This window comes from Periophthalmus magnuspinnatus, chromosome 21 (genome assembly GCF_009829125.3).
Source record: "Periophthalmus magnuspinnatus isolate fPerMag1 chromosome 21, fPerMag1.2.pri, whole genome shotgun sequence".
Taxonomy (NCBI): domain Eukaryota; kingdom Metazoa; phylum Chordata; class Actinopteri; order Gobiiformes; family Gobiidae; genus Periophthalmus; species Periophthalmus magnuspinnatus.
This window is the reverse complement of record NC_047146.1, coordinates 4567497-4583229: the sequence shown is the minus strand read 5'-3', so window position 1 is coordinate 4583229 and position 15733 is coordinate 4567497. Positions and strand designations below refer to the sequence as shown.

Below are 15733 nucleotides of genomic sequence, written 5' to 3'. Positions count from 1 at the left end.
GCCTGGACAGAACATCAGATTTATAATCATCAGATCATTTGGACTGAACATTAAATAAGAGGATTTTAGGATCACATCATTTTTATGTTTATTGTCAGGATTTGGATGCTGTGATTTTGCCTAAATTCACATATTAATGAGTAGAGATGCACAGATACTGATACCAGTATCAGGTGCCAGTACTCATACTCGTCAATGGACTGCTGATACCAAGAGCCGATACCACTGTGTCGGTGCGGCTCTTGTTTGAGGCTCACGGCTCATCTCTCCACAGAGCCGCTCTGGACATAAAGCTGCACATTCACTGTTTTGCACATTAAACTCAGCTGTGACACATGAAATATATAAATATTCAGGATTCTAACAGGTTTTTATATTTCACAGAGGACATCAGCACAATGCTGTGTTTACAATAGTAGTAATAGTACAGTAGCGCTGGTGATTATTTGCTTGTACATACGTTGTAACTTACTGAACTTAACAAACACATTTAGCGACTGAACAGAGTCGGAGCTTTTAAAAGACGAACAGCATGAACGTAAGTGTGAAAGTGTGGCCTTGGTAAAAGTAACACAACAGTCACTGTTATGCTAACAGTGGCTCTTAACACTTAGCGCGTTAGCAGTTAGCGCGTTAGCAGTTAGCACGGAGCAAAGAGGAAGTGGGAAATATTAAATCCAGATGTTTGTCTAAATAAATTACCACAAAAGGACGAGCCACAACCAAAAACAGCCAATGTAATAAACAGACTCACCTGCTGTCCTCTGTCCCTCTGAGGTGTGTCCTCTGTCCCTCTGAGGTGTGTCCTCTCTGTCCTCTGTCCCTCTGAGGTGTGTCCTCTGTCCCTCTGAGGTGTGTCCTCTCTGTCCTCTGTCCCTCTGAGGTGTGTCCTCTGTCCCTCTGAGGTGTGTCCTGTGCAGAATTCTACACGTCCAGCGTCACTGTTTTCTCTGCAGATCCACTGATGTAAATATATATATTTTTATTATTATGTCTCAAGCCCGTCCTACTTGTCCTTGACATTTTATTGACACAATCATTTGTTTACACCTCTTTAAGACGACTTTCTATTTCCTCAGATGTCTGATGTTAACCATCTATTTTCACGTGTCATATACATTATCCATGGCCACTTTTACTTGTATGTGTGACCCTCCTGTTGTTTTATTGGATCTGAAGATTGGGTTTAAGCAGGGGGAGGAATTATGTCTGAGGCCCTGTCAGTTTCTGTTCTGTTGTATAAAGAACAGGCGCAGAGGCTCGGGAATCGTTCTGCAGATCTTTATTGTACAGTCGGATTAAAAGCAGCGTACAGCAAAATTCAAAGCAGAATCAAATGCAAAGTCTATGCAGAGTCCAACAATTTGAGATTACACCAGTGTTTTAAATCATCCCAGAGAAAGAAGCTATTGTGAAGAAGTGCGAAATGTGAGCTTGGCCAAAATGTAACGTTATGTCTGAGTTTTCTGTGATGACAAGAAATGACACTGTTTTGTGGGAAACAGAACATTTTGTAAGCTCTGTACTATATTTGTATATTGTTCACAGGGCCAAAGATGATGACTTGAGTCTTTCTGAGTTTAGCTGGAGAAAGCAGTTTTGAATCCACACACTGGTCATATTCACCTGCTGCAGTGAGACATAGATCTGAGTGTCATCTGCAGAGTTGTGGTAGGACACGCAAAAAAGAGAAGAAAATGGAGTCCGCTGCGCAGTACACGCTCAAATGTTTGTACTGGTTTATCTCATCTACAACAGAGCGACATGAAACTGTTAAATCTGAATAAAGATCTGTACAGTGTGTTTGATGACTAAAAAAGAGGGAAGTTACATGGAATAAAGGAATGTGCAGTTATTCCTAGACAATAAGAGACATTTTTATCATTAGAAATTATTACTGCAATAATAAGAATAATGTAAGAACCAAAAGACTGAAACATAAAGTCAGAAGGTTTCATGAGTTCCATGGGTAAAGTGAACAATGAAGCAACAGACTCGGGAAAGGACAGAAGAGAGTCCTGAGATGTGACTGTGACAGCTTTTATGAGTCGAGTAACATCTTTATGAGCTCAGGTTCATTCCATTGGTCCGCACCCCCCTGTTGGCACGTGTCATTTACCTCAGTGTTAGTCAATCAAGACAACAGTTTAGTGCTGCACTGCTAGAAAATACTTTATAATAATAAGATGGAATGAACTGGCACATGGCATAGAAGGTAAACAGCGCCCTCTACTGGTATAAAAGGGATTTACCCACAGATCAAATTAAACTTGGCCCAAATACTGAAATGTTAAACTGCAATATCCCACTTTATGTACAAATAATCAATGTTCTGTGGTTTATAGACTATGAATGTAAAATGACACTGTTACCTCCGTCTCTGTTATTACATTTTCACAAGGTTTATTTTGTTAAAGTAATGAAGTAACAATTGGGGGTAAAAAATCACCTCGAACGTTATATTTTCCTATTGATATTCAGTCTAAACAGAAATAAACGGCTGTGACGACGACACCTTGACTTTTCTTCTATTAAATAATAAATAATTAAAAATAACGTACGTAATGTTCGTATCATAGCGGTGGAAGTGCGGCCCGTGGTTTAGGCCTGTCCCATTTGGACAAGATGGCGGCTGCACTGAGGAGGACACATTCTCGGCCCGGTGCTTCGAAAGGAACTTTAGAACGGTGTATTTGGCGAATTGGGACACGCCGCAGAGCACACACACAACTAGAACCTGAGCTAGAACCAATGTACTAAATCTAAACACATCAATATTGAACTGAGAATCGAGAGATCAGAGGAAATGACCTGACCCATCTCTGTAACCACTGTGGATTTGAATCAACCTGGTGAGTGGAAACAAAGCGCTAACTGGAGAGCTAACATGCTAATGTTAAGTTAAATGTTAAGCTAAAAACAAATCCACTGTTTTAGATGTGCAGGGAACTGGACTGTCAATGAAATATACCATCGACGTCTCGGTGAGTGACTTTGTACAGAGCTGGAGTGTGTGCTAATTAGCGGCTAACTTAGCAGCTAAAGCTAAGCTAAATGTTTTGGCCATGGGGAAAAATGCTCGGGGTCTCCCCCCGAGCTGTTACGTGTCGCACGGGCACGTCTAAAATGTGTGATTATGGAGAATTTAGTATTATGGAAAATAAGAACCTGAGAACAATAAAATACACCATTGAAGCTAAGCTAGTTCAATAATATAAAGAGATTTAATTTTTCTTCTGTTATGTTGTCGTCATTTGCTAATATTGCACTGTAAAAACACAGATTGAGGTGTTTATTTTTATTTGGTTATATTGCAAATACAAATGTATTATATTGCAAAGAAATGTAAATGTTATTTTGCAGGATTCAGAGTAATGGTTTATTACAATGGTTTTCAGTACATTTTTAAAGCTGCTGTACTATAAAAGTAGAGTTTACCATAGTTTGGTTTAAACATGTTTAATTGTTTAAAATGAAAGTTTTGATGTTTGAATATGCTTTTATGAGATATATTGTTTACATCTCATGATTATAAGCTACACTGAGAAGACCTATTTGAAGAACAGAATTGTTAGAAATAATTGTTAATGTTAAAGTGTTAGTTTTAAACTACTTGCATTAATACTATGGCCATAATAATAAGCTAGAAATACGAACTCTATTGTAACAGCTCTGTTCTCCATACAGGAGGAGGTTTTTAGAGGGGACTTTGGAACTGGATTTCTCCCTGACGAGGAGGATGGCGAGCCTGAAATGAGCTGAACCAAACCAAAGTTTGCTTCAGAGAGAGCAGCCTGTTCTCCCACCACTACGGACAATTGAAGTGTGGTAGGATTGTGCCACGCTGCATCAAAGGAGTTTTGACTTGACTAACTAATAACTGACTACTAAGCCGGCAGGACTTTATATAAACTGAGCTCAGATAGAGATACAAGGGTATATTTAGTTTTGTTTTGTGAGTGAATGTTACTCTTAATGTTATTTTCAATACATTTCACCTAAGCTTTACCTGTGGCTCCAGTACTTTTTTGGCTCTTTGCCTTTGTAACCCTCCTTCTGAACCTAATCACTGCTCCATCTTGTACAAATTGCTAGCAGAACAGTTAATGTGCGTCTATATGGTCACCTCGGCTCAGTGCTCAGCTCAGATACAGTGGTATCGTCTCTTGGAATCGGCAGCACATTGACGAGTATTAGTACTGGCACCCGGTACTGGTATTGATATCTGAGCATCCCCTAATTATTAATATGCACATTTACGTGAAATCTCCGCTAATTTGTATCCAAATTTATGTCTCGTAACTCAACTCTGCATTCAAAGCCTGACAAACAACAATGATGTGATCCTAAAATCCTCTTATTCAATGTTCAGTCCAAATGATCTGATGATTATAAATCTGATGTTCTGTCCAGGATGTTTCTCTTAACTTGGATCACTACTTTGTACTTCTTGAGTGATATGATTTTGAAGTAAGTGTACTCTTGCTTAAGTACATCTTTTGTTTACTCTGTCTAATTTCAGCATTTTACGACATAAAGTATTGATAAATGTAAGTCCACTTTAGTCAACTAGAACACATTAAAATGCACCAGTTTCATTTTTCTGACAGACCCCCTCCTTACATATTTTATACTGTTATATTTGTGTTTTTTGCTGTTGTGAGCCTCTATCATTTTCAGCCTTTTTACAACTGGTTGTGATGAGGTCTTGATATTGTTAAATATGAATACATGGCACTGAAGTGACAAGGGCCCCAAATTCAGCTCAGGGCCCCTTAAAGAGTAGGGCCGGCCCTGGGGATAATATGACGTGTGTTTGACTGTGCTTCCAAACGCACTGAGTCACAGTGGCCTGGGCGACCTGGGAAAAAACATAAATGCTCAAAAACAAAACATTTGTAATTGTGGTAAGTGGTAAATGTGTCACCATTACTGAGATAATTACAGGCAGCAGTTCAGCCCGCGCTTCCAGTAACTCGCGCTTCATCAGTTTAACAAAGACCACTGTATGAAAAGTGACTCGTTCAACAGACATGATCTCACTTGTATCTGTGTAATCGTGCTACCAACCTCCTACTCCACCCTGCGCCCTCATTATCACAGACTCCCAGCGCATGCGAATCGGACCAGGCGCGTCTTTAAAGCGGACCAGGCGCGTCTTTAAAGCGGACCAGGCGCGTCTTTAAAGCGGACCAGGCGCGTCTTTAAAGCGGACCAGGCGCGTCTTTAAAGCGGACCAGGCGCGTCTTTAAAGCGTCTCACGGGCGGCACTTTCCGTGTGTTAAATATCAATGAGACCTAAGACCTCATCACTGCGTCTGGAACCAATTCACCCCAGTTTTTACCCAGCAGCCTTTTCTTCTCCGCGTGTCCACCCTGACCTCACATTTCAGATGATCTCGTATATTCCCCTCGTCCTTGTGCGGAGCTGCTCTGAAAAGTGGTGCATGGCCCCTGTTTCTTGTGTGTTTGTACACTGAGCTTCGAGGGGATTTGAAACATCTGGAAAAAACTTGTTTTGGCTCAGGACTGAAGCCTACTGTTCTTTGGGAATCACCGGCTCTGCTGTGGTCTGTGATGTAACAGACTGGAGCCGCAGCAGGAGCCAAACAAGTGAACGATATGGCTCCTCTGCGAGACTTACAATCTACAGCAGAAGATATCAGGTGTTTTAAATACACCTCGTGTCATCAGGGGGAAAGATTACTTTAGATTACTTCAGATTACTTTAGATTACTTCAAATGAGGGTTGAGCTCAATTTTATCTGAAGGAAACAGAACATGAGTGAACAACGTCAAGTTTGTTACTGAAGTAAAAGAACAGATACTGGACTCAATTAAAAGTATGACATGAAAAAATGTACTTGGAGAGAAAGTATTTTGTGCAGCTCCACATGTGTCTGTGTGATCCCTCAGTCCAGGTTCAGATTTGACCTGAATCCAGTTTTTAAAAGTAAAGGACAGATACTTTTGTACTTTAAACATGAACAACTTCCACAAAGTCCCGTGTGGAAGAAGTACTTCATTTTGTTACTTAAGTAACAGTATAGATACAGGGGTGAAAAAATCTACTAATAAAGTAAAAAGTAGTAGTAGTAAAAGTATAATAGTACCTGTATAAAAATGTACTGAAAGAGTAAAAAGTAAAAGTATTTCACACAGATTTTAAGTCTTATAAAGCTTCAAATGTGGTGATTTGAGCTGAATTTTGATCAGCAGAAACAGCTGAATCAGTTTCTTTCCCCCAGCTCTTTTTATCTAGTGTATTTTGTCTCTGTAAACCAGGGACTGCAGATGGAAATTAGCTACTTAGCTTTAATCTGGTGCAGAACATCTCTGTTTTATGCTTAATGTCTCTGTACATGGTCCCTTAAATAAAGGCTAAACTATCTGTATATTTTTGTTGCTTAAACAGTTTGTGTTTTCCGGGAGGAGACCAGCCTTTTCAGCAGGTCTCAAACTATAATAAAAAAAATACTTTTACTTTTCAGTCCAGTTCAAAATGTAGTGGAGTAGAAAGTACAGATACTGCTCTCAAATGTACTGAAGTAGAAGTAAAAAGTATACTTTATTATATATATTAAATGTACTGAAGTACAGCTGCATAAACATTGGTACTTCCGTTCCATCACTGACAGTGACAGGCTGTGGGTTTAAAACATTCTCCGCGCTGTGAGACACAAGACGACTTTATAAACAGATTTAGCTTTAATACAAAGTCACACAAAGTAAATCACTGAAACATTAAACATACAAACACGATGGAATCAGAACTACTATAAATGTCCTATGTTTTTGTATAGTGTGTGTATAGTGTGTGTGTTCTCCATTTGCTTGTTTTCTGTTGATTAATTTGTCTGTTTCTCTTTCATTTGATTTTCTAACATTCTGTTGGTTAAATTCTCATGTTAAGGGCAACGGCTGTTGTGATTTTGGGCTTTACAAAAATAAATTTAATTTGTGTGTGTGTGTGTATGTATAGAGTGTGTGCGTGACTCCTGTGGGTGTGTGTGTGTGTGTGTGCCTCTGTGTGTGTGTATAGAGTGTGTGTGCCTCCTCTGTGTGTGTGTGTGTGTGTATGGGGTGGGGGTGTGTGTGTGTGTGTATAGAGTGTGTGTGCCTCCTCTGTGTGTGTGTATAGAGTGTGTGTGTGTATAGAGTGTGTGTGCCTCCTCTGTGGGGGCTGAGTATATAACAGAGCGTCTCACACATCTGCAGAGCACAGCTGTGGACGACGTCATGAGGGTCTGGACTCTGCTGTGGACGCTGCTGTGGACTCTGGGGCTGCTGCTGAAGGAGGTCCAGACCTGGAGCTACCAAAACGGCATATTCCACAACTCCATCTGGTTAGGTGAGTACACTTATTTTTACTTTTAACTTTACGCCGAGATAGTTCCCTCAGTTCTTGTATTTTAGGATAAAGGGCTCATAACTACCTCCCGTTGTCGTTAGCGTTGGTTTAGACCTGATGTGCACACGTGTCTGCAGGACGGGTTTATTTATACACTCATTACAGGGTCTTTAATCGTCTAAACACGAGTCCAGCTGTGTCTTGTGCCCAGCAGCTCGTTTCTGAGTCCTAATGTGAGAGGTGCCAGTAAAAGGGAATGACTTGACTGTTTTACTTCTACCATTTAATTAAACTGTTGTATTGAGATGATACGAGCTGTGTGTGCTCTTCTGTCTGATCTTCTGCTGTTCACGAGTCTCAAATACAAAAGGAAAAACACAATATTTTAAATTTCGAGGTTTGTCCGTTTGTCCTACAGCCTTTTGATTATTAACACGTGGGCTTTGCAGTAGGTGTTTTCTCTAGAGGAATATCGTCTAAGTTTAAACCCCTATAGACAAATAAAGCTACAGTGAATAGACCAGCCTCTCTTCTGTTCTCTCCCTCCTGTTCTTTCTTTCTTTCCTCCTTCTCTTCTCTCCCTCTTGTTCTCTCCCCCGGTTCTCTCCATCCTGTTTTCTTTTTGCTCTCTCTGTCTTGTTCTCTCCCTCTTGTTCTCTCCATCCTGTTTTCTCCCTCTTGTTGTCTTCCCCCTGTTCTCTCCATCCTGTTTTCTTTTTGCTCTCTCTGTCTTGTTCTCTCCCTCTTGTTCTCTCCATCCTGTTCTCTCCATCCTGTTCTCTCCCTCTTGTTCTCCCCATCCTGTTCTCTGTCCTGTTCTCTTCCTCCTGTTCTCTCCCTCCTGTTCTCTTTTTGCTCTCTCTGTCGTATTCTCTTCCTCCTGTTCTCTCTTTTTGTTCTCTCTCCATCCTGTTCTCTCCGTACTGTTTTTTTCCGTCATGTTCTCTTCCTCCTGTTCTCTCCCTCCTGTTCTCTCCGTCCTGTTCTCTTTTTGCTCTCTGCCCTGTTCTCTTCCTCCTGTTCTCTCTTTTTGTTCTCTCTCTCTTGTTCTCTCCGTCCTGTTTTCTTCCTCCTGTTCTCTCTTTTTGTTCTCTCCCTCTTGTTGTCTCCGTCCTGTTCTCTTCCTCCTGTTCTCTCCCTCCTGTTCTCTCCCTCCTGTTCTCTCTGTCCTGTTCTCTTTTTGTTCTCTCTCCCTCTTGTTCTCTCTGTCCTGTTCTCTTTTTGCTCTCTCTGTCCTGTTCTCTTCCTTCTGTTCTCTTCCTTCTGTTCTCTTCCTCCTGTTCTCTCTTTCTGTTCTCTCTCCCTCTTGTTCTCTCCGTCCTGTTCTCTTCCTCCTGTTCTCTCCATCCTGTTCTCTCCGTCCTGTTCTCTCCCTCCTGTTCTCTTTTTGTTCTCTCCCTCCTGTTCTCTCTGTTCTGTTCTCTCTGTCCTGTTCTCTCCATCCTGTTCTCTCCCTCTTGCTCTCCCCATCCTGTTCTCTCTGTCCTGTTCTCTTCCTCCTGTTCTCTCCCTCCTGTTGTCTTTTTGCTCTCTCTGTCCTTTTCTCTCCCTCCTGTTCTCTCTTTTTGTTCTCTTCCTCCTGTTCTCTCCATCCTGTTCTCTCCGTCCTGTTCTCTCCCTCCTGTTCTCTTTTTGTTCTCTCCCTCCTGTTCTCTCTGTTCTGTTCTCTCTGTCCTGTTCTCTCCATCCTGTTCTCTCCCTCTTGTTCTCCCCATCCTGTTCTCTCTGTCCTGTTCTCTTCCTCCTGTTCTCTCCCTCCTGTTGTCTTTTTGCTCTCTCTGTCCTTTTCTCTCCCTCCTGTTCTCTCTTTTTGTTCTCTCCCTCTTGTTCTCTCCGTCCTGTTCTCTCTGTCGTGTTCTCTCCCTCTTTTATAGTAACGTGTTCTGTGTGTTTGGACAGAGCAGGCAGCTGGAGTCTACCATCGAGAGTCACGCAAAGGGAGGTACCAGCTGACGTATAAAGAAGCCATCGCCGTGTGCAAATACGAGGGGGGCGCACTGGCCACTTACGACCAGCTGGAGGCAGCGCGACAGATAGGTCTGGACTCACACAGCGGCACACGACAGAACGTTTGGTGGTTGATTATTTCTTCTGTGTTTTTAGATTTTAGATGATTATAGATTCGACCTCGTTTCATGTTTTACTGCAGCGTTCTAATTAATACATGTGTTCAGGTGTGGAATGCTTTCAGGGAGAGTTTCTGGAGTCCTAAGGTCAAAGGTCACTGTAAAGCAGACTGTAAAACGTCTTTCCACAAGTGTGTTACATCACGCTGTGGGCAGGTTAAAGTGGACGAGTCAGACTTGTAACAGGCCTGCTCTGGTTAAGACATGAGAACAAGGAAAAAAAAGAGAAAAAACTCTTTAAACTGGCAGACAGACAAGGCAAGTTTATCTGTACAGCACAATCACAAAGTAATTCAAAGTGTTTACAGAATAAGAAAGATGTTAAAATCACCATACAGCAAATCAAAACATAAATAATCATCATAAAATTAACATTAAAAGTCATATGCACAGCTAAACAGAACCGTGCAGAGACCTGAGCACAGGACCTATGTGCTCGTACGTCCTGGTTCTAGTCCTGACCCGAGCAGCAATGTTCTGGATGTACTGTTCTGTGTTAAGGCTCGTTTGGAGAGGCCAGTGAGCAGGACATTACAGTCGTCTAACCTACAGGAGACAAATGCAGGATAAGTCTCTCTAAGTCTGGTTTTGACAGTTTACCTTTGATTTTTTTTTGAACATGTTTTTAGATGGTAAAAAGCTGCAGATGTTATTGATTTGATGTGGCTGTTAAAGTTCAAGTCTGAGTCCATTATTACCCCTAGATTTCTAGCCTGATTTGAAGGTTTTAGAGAGACTGGAGGTGACTGCTGACACTTTCTCTGTGTCTGTGGGCCAAAGACTATGACTTCAGCCTTGACTGAGTTTAGCTGGAGAAAGTTGTTTTGCCTCCACACACTGATCTGTTGGATGCAGTGGCAGAGTGAGTCCACTGGTCCATATTCAGGTGGGACACATTATTGCTAAGTATTAACTGGTCTAACAGCAGCATGTAGAGATTGAAAAAACAGGGGTCCCAGGATTGACCCCTGGGGCACCCCACAGGACATTTTATCTGAGACATGTCTCTCATTTTCAACAAAGTACTGCCTACCCGATCTTCTAGATAGGACTTGAACCTGTTTAGTGCAGTGCCAGAAATGCCCTACCAGTCTCTGTAAGAGGCTCCCGTGATCCACAGTGTCTAAGGCAGAACTCAGATCTAACAGGATCAAGACTTTGCCTGCGTCAGTGTTCAGGCGGATGTCATTAGTCACCTTGATAAGAGCAGTCTCAGTGCTGTGGTGGGTCTAAAACCTGACTGGAAAATATCACAGGAGTTGTTCACTTGGAGATAAGTCTCTCCAAGTCTGGTTTAGACAGTAGACAGGTTTTAGATAGAAACATACCTGAAGTATTTATTTGACCAGTTTGAAACATTATTACACAAACCCAGTGACAGAATGCTTCCTCTCCGGTGCAGGTTTCCATGTGTGCTCAGCTGGATGGTTCGATAAAGGCAGAGTCGGATATCCCATAGTCAAGGCCGGAGCAAACTGTGGATTTGGGAAAATCGGCATCATCGACTACGGATACAGGCTGAACAAGAGCGAGAGATGGGACGTGTACTGCTACAACCCCGACGGTGAGGGTTTGAAAAGGGATTTGGGTTTAGGTTTGAGATGAAACTTAAAAATGTCCTTTAGTTTATCAACTCCAGAAAAAGACATTCTTTTAAGGGTCGTTTGGCAGAGTGGTACACAACCAGTCAAAAGTTTGGACACGCCCTTCCATTCAGTGTTTTTTTAATTTATTAAATGTATTTATTTATGTAATTGACTTTTAGTTATTTGACTTTTTTTCTTGCTTCATATTTGGCATCTTCTGTGTGTATATAAAATGTATAAAGTAGTAAAAATAAAGATAAAACACTGAATGGGAGGGTGTGTCCAAACTTTTGACTGGTCGTGTAGGTTGCAGTACTATTTTATGTGTGTACTTTTACTTAAGTACTTTAGCGTTGAATATACAAATAGAAATGGACTTGTAAATATGGCTCATTTTATACATTTAAGGAGGATGAGAGCTTGTGTTGGATGGACCAGGATTCTTGTTGTGAAGTTGTAACCAAAGTTCCTCCCAGTCCCATATCTTGGACCCAAAATAAAACCAGAGCCACAGAGAGGATAAGACTAAGGAGACAGAGGCGGGGGGTCCCGGGCCTTTACACCGCTCTGCTCCACAAAGAAAATGTATATAACCAAGTGAATGGATCATGGTCCTTTTTTTTTATTATTATTTTAGATCAGATCAGCTTTGACGGCAGATGTTCAAAAAAAGTTGAACAAACAGCTGTTTGTGCTGTGTAGTGCTAACAAACACGGGGCTCTCCCTGTATAAACAAAGAAAAACTCCTGGCTGTTATTAGTAAAACTGAACAAATGTACCACAAACTCTCAATCTTCAGCTAAAGAGAGGTCAGAGGTCAGATGCACCGCTCACTGCTGCAAATCAAATACAACTGAAATCTCAAATGAAGTAAAACTTTCTGAGATTTCATTTTAGCATCTTTTTCCCATCTACCGCTATTGCAACCTCAAAATTCGGAGGCTCGCGATCCGCTCTGGAACAGAGCGTGACGTGACAAGCTGCCGCTAGTCGCTGCCCGTGTGTTCGATTTTAAAGCCCATGCGATGAGTGTCGCTGCACGCTGTCGTTAGTCGCTCCTCGTGTGTTGAGCCCATAATTCAGAGCAGGTGTTCCCTTCTGACCAGTTCTTTTTAACACAATCGTTTTTTAATTCTCCATATGTCTTCGATTTGATAAAAACAGCAGAGTCTTTCATAGAAGTTTAAATAAATCCTGCAGAATTCCAGATAATTCAGTTCACCCCCCGCAGTCCGACTCCAGAGAGTTGGACGTAAACAGGACAAGTCCAGAGATTACAACAACGCATAAATCGCAAGTGTTTGTCAAGAAGAAATAATCCAAGACACATGTTGAATTCTCATAGCTGTCGTACAGTTGTAAATCTGGATCCGATCTGTACAAAAAAACAACTATTGACGTCACACTGGGGGGGGGGTTCTACGTCTATCTCTACACACTGGAGACACAATGCACTCATTAGCAAACACTGCCAAAAAAGTCTCAAGATCATCTAGAAAAAATACAAAATGGATTTAAAGAGCACGTTTTCAGGAGCCTGTGGTCAATCTGAGCATTCATGGTCCTGTTTAGGGTTTAACAGCACAAATCATCTCGCCTGTTGTAGTTCAGATAAGTCATTTTTTATGGTCAGATTATGTTGAAACAAAGCTTAGGTTAAAGTCAAATTGGAGCAAGAAAGCTTCAGACACAGTTGTGCCTTTAGTTAGCATCACACCCCTGGGGAATATCGATGAAATCAGCTGCAAAGTATCAATAGACCTTAATCTGAGATACTTAAATGCTAGCAGCGTTTCACAGTCATCAACAGCTTCTTTGTTTAGTTGGTCTCCTGGGGTCTGATGTCATGTTTTGTTGCAGCCAAAGAGTGCGGAGGCGTCCTGACCGAGCCGGAGAGGGTGATCCAGTCCCCCGGTTTCCCCGAGGAGTACCAGGATGAGCAGATCTGTTACTGGCACATTCGGGTCAAACTGGGGCAGAGGATTCACGTTCGCTTCCTCGAGTTTGACGTGGAGGACGACACAGACTGCCTGGCCGACTATCTCGAGATCTACGACAGCTATGACGACGTGACTGGATTTGTTGGCAGGTCAGTGAGGAAGACGGTACAGACATCAAAACCAAAAATCAAACAAAAAAACATACAAATATACAGATTTTATGTGATTTTTCTGGCGACGGTACGGCACGTTCTCATGTGTCTCATGTTATAGCTTTGCCTGGAATGTTACAGAGTGTTCCCCTTTTTTATGTGTGTATCCGTTTTTTATGTGTGAGCAGCAGGGGCGGCGCCAGATATTTTCGGTTGGAGGAGCTAAGGCGGGGCTAAGGTCTTCAGTGTGGGGGCTCACTTAACATGTTAATTTATGGCCTTTTACAGTGGAGCGTCCTCCCACTCCCCACCATGTTTAAATATAATTATCCCCTGTAACGATTTATAGAGCTACTATGGAATTCTGTTTTTACTGGAGTCTCATTTTAAACATTTTAATCAAGATTGGATGTGCTATGAAAGTGGGTGCCCCCTCAAAACCCCTCCACGGTGCTGCCTCCGGTAAACAGCCGTGTTTGTTTTTTGACACGAACGGAGCACACGTCTCTCCGATTGGTTACTCCGCCTGTCAGTCACGCCCTCTGAAATCGGGGAGACGTGATACGGCTCCAGACCCGCTCGTCTTTGTGTAGTTTTGTCCACGGCGTGTGGTTCTGGATGGGCAGGTGACCAACGTTTAGCATTAAGATTAAATATCTCCATGGAGATGAGGCCAAGGGCAACCCGCTCACAGGAAGAACGCTGTTTTTTAAAGGCATTTTTAGCGATAAAAAACTAGGACTGAATACAGATAAATACATTTTAGGACATACGGGGGGAACATTCCATCCAAGCACTGCCATAAAAAATGTTACACAGTATATCTTCAAACTATTTAATTCTGCTCTGCTTTCAGATTCTGTGGGGATTATCTGCCATATGATATTTTAAGCACAGGTGAGTTTCCAGTTTGACATAATTATTAGTAACATCACAGACAGAGTAGGTCTATATTACATTACATTATCTTATATAACCACACACTTCCAGCCGTATGTGACACACTGAACCCTTTTACCTCTTAATGAGTTCAAATGTCTTCTGCTTTGGTAACAAATGTTCATAATCTGGTAAAAAATAGTAAATATAATAATAATAATAATATTTTTTTTTCCAATTCAACCATATTGTTCTATTTTTTTGTATATTTTTAGGAAACGTGATGACACTGAAGTTTCTGTCCGATGCTTCAGTCACTGGAGGAGGCTTCCAGCTGCTGTACAAAGCTGTCAATGCATCAATGGTTTCACACAACAAGGATTATTTTAACTGATACTGTTTGAATATGCAGCTTACTGTACTGTTTTATCTGTTTAAAACCTATTTATAATGCAGATGGTTGGTTTGGTGCTTTAATAATAAAGACCTATTTGCAAAAAAAAATCTTCCTTATCATTTAGGTTATGTAAACAGAATATCACAATATATTTAGACAAGGCAAGTTTATTTGTATAGCACAATTTGTACACAAGGTAATTCAAAGTGCTTTATAAAATAAGAAGGATATTAAAATCACAATACGGTACAACAAATCAAAACATAATCATCAAATTAAAGGAGTAAAGTGCAGAATAAAACCCTTTTAGTCATATTCACAGCTAAACAACCGTTTGAGCCTGGATTTAAACATTGTCAAAGTAGAGGCCTGTCTCACATCTTCAGGAAGAATGTTCCAGCTTTTAGCTGCATAAAACAAACGCTGATTTCATATGTTTAGTCCTGACTCTGGGACCAGCAGGAGGCCGGTCCCTGAAGTCCGTGAGTGAGTCCGTGGTTCACGTGGCACTAACATGTCTGAGATGTACTTTGGGGCTGGGCCATGGAGAGACTTGACTTTATATGGACTTGTATACTGTTTTTATGTTTGTTATGCGTTTTAAACAGGGTGGCCATGAAAAAGAGTCTGAGTGCTCTCATTGGGCTCCAGGATAAACAAGAGGCAAATGGTAAACTATATGATTGAAAATGGATGCTAAAATATCACTAGAACTTTCTGCAGAAATGTGCTTCGTACATCAGCAGTGTTTTCTTTCTGGACATGGGTCATGATGTTCACATTTTTATACAGCACTTTTCTACCTTTCAAGACACCACTCACCCATACACACATACACACACACACACACCGGTGTACACAGACAAAGTGGATTAAGTTTCTTGCCCAAGGACACAACAACAACATTCATCTGTGGGAGCTGGAATCACACCGCCAACCTATGGGTCAGTGGACTTGACCGCTCAACCAATGATGTTTATGTTGAGAGCTCTGGTTCCAGAAGTAACTCAAAAAAAGTACATTTAAAACACAAAATTCTATGAAATGCTTTAATATCTCAGCAATTAATAAAGTTTCAGAAACAGATTTGAAATAAAATTATAGTTCTTGTGGTTATTTATAGAACGGAGCTGATTAACCCTGAGCTTTCCACTTTTAATATACTTTTTTTTTGTGTGAAGTCTATGGAAAAGTGAGTCCTTTTGTTTTAATTTTGGTTTTATGTGCTCCTTTTTTATGCCTTACAAAAGCTGTGATTCCGATATTTTTTGTTTATATGTCATTACCACAAGATTTTGTAA

General features: G+C 41.2%; 1 protein-coding gene across 1 annotated transcript; it reads left to right on the top strand.

Annotated features, from left to right (window-relative positions):
* The first annotated feature begins 7233 nt into the window (after positions 1–7233).
* On the top strand, positions 7234–14474 carry tnfaip6 (tumor necrosis factor, alpha-induced protein 6). Its single transcript, XM_055230613.1, has 6 exons — positions 7234–7351; positions 9251–9388; positions 10880–11041; positions 12925–13153; positions 14013–14053; positions 14311–14474. The coding sequence occupies exons 1-6, from the start codon at positions 7240–7242 to the stop codon at positions 14427–14429; spliced, it is 801 nt and encodes a 266-aa protein (XP_055086588.1). The 5' UTR covers positions 7234–7239; the 3' UTR covers positions 14430–14474.
* The last annotated feature ends 1259 nt before the right edge of the window (positions 14475–15733 follow it).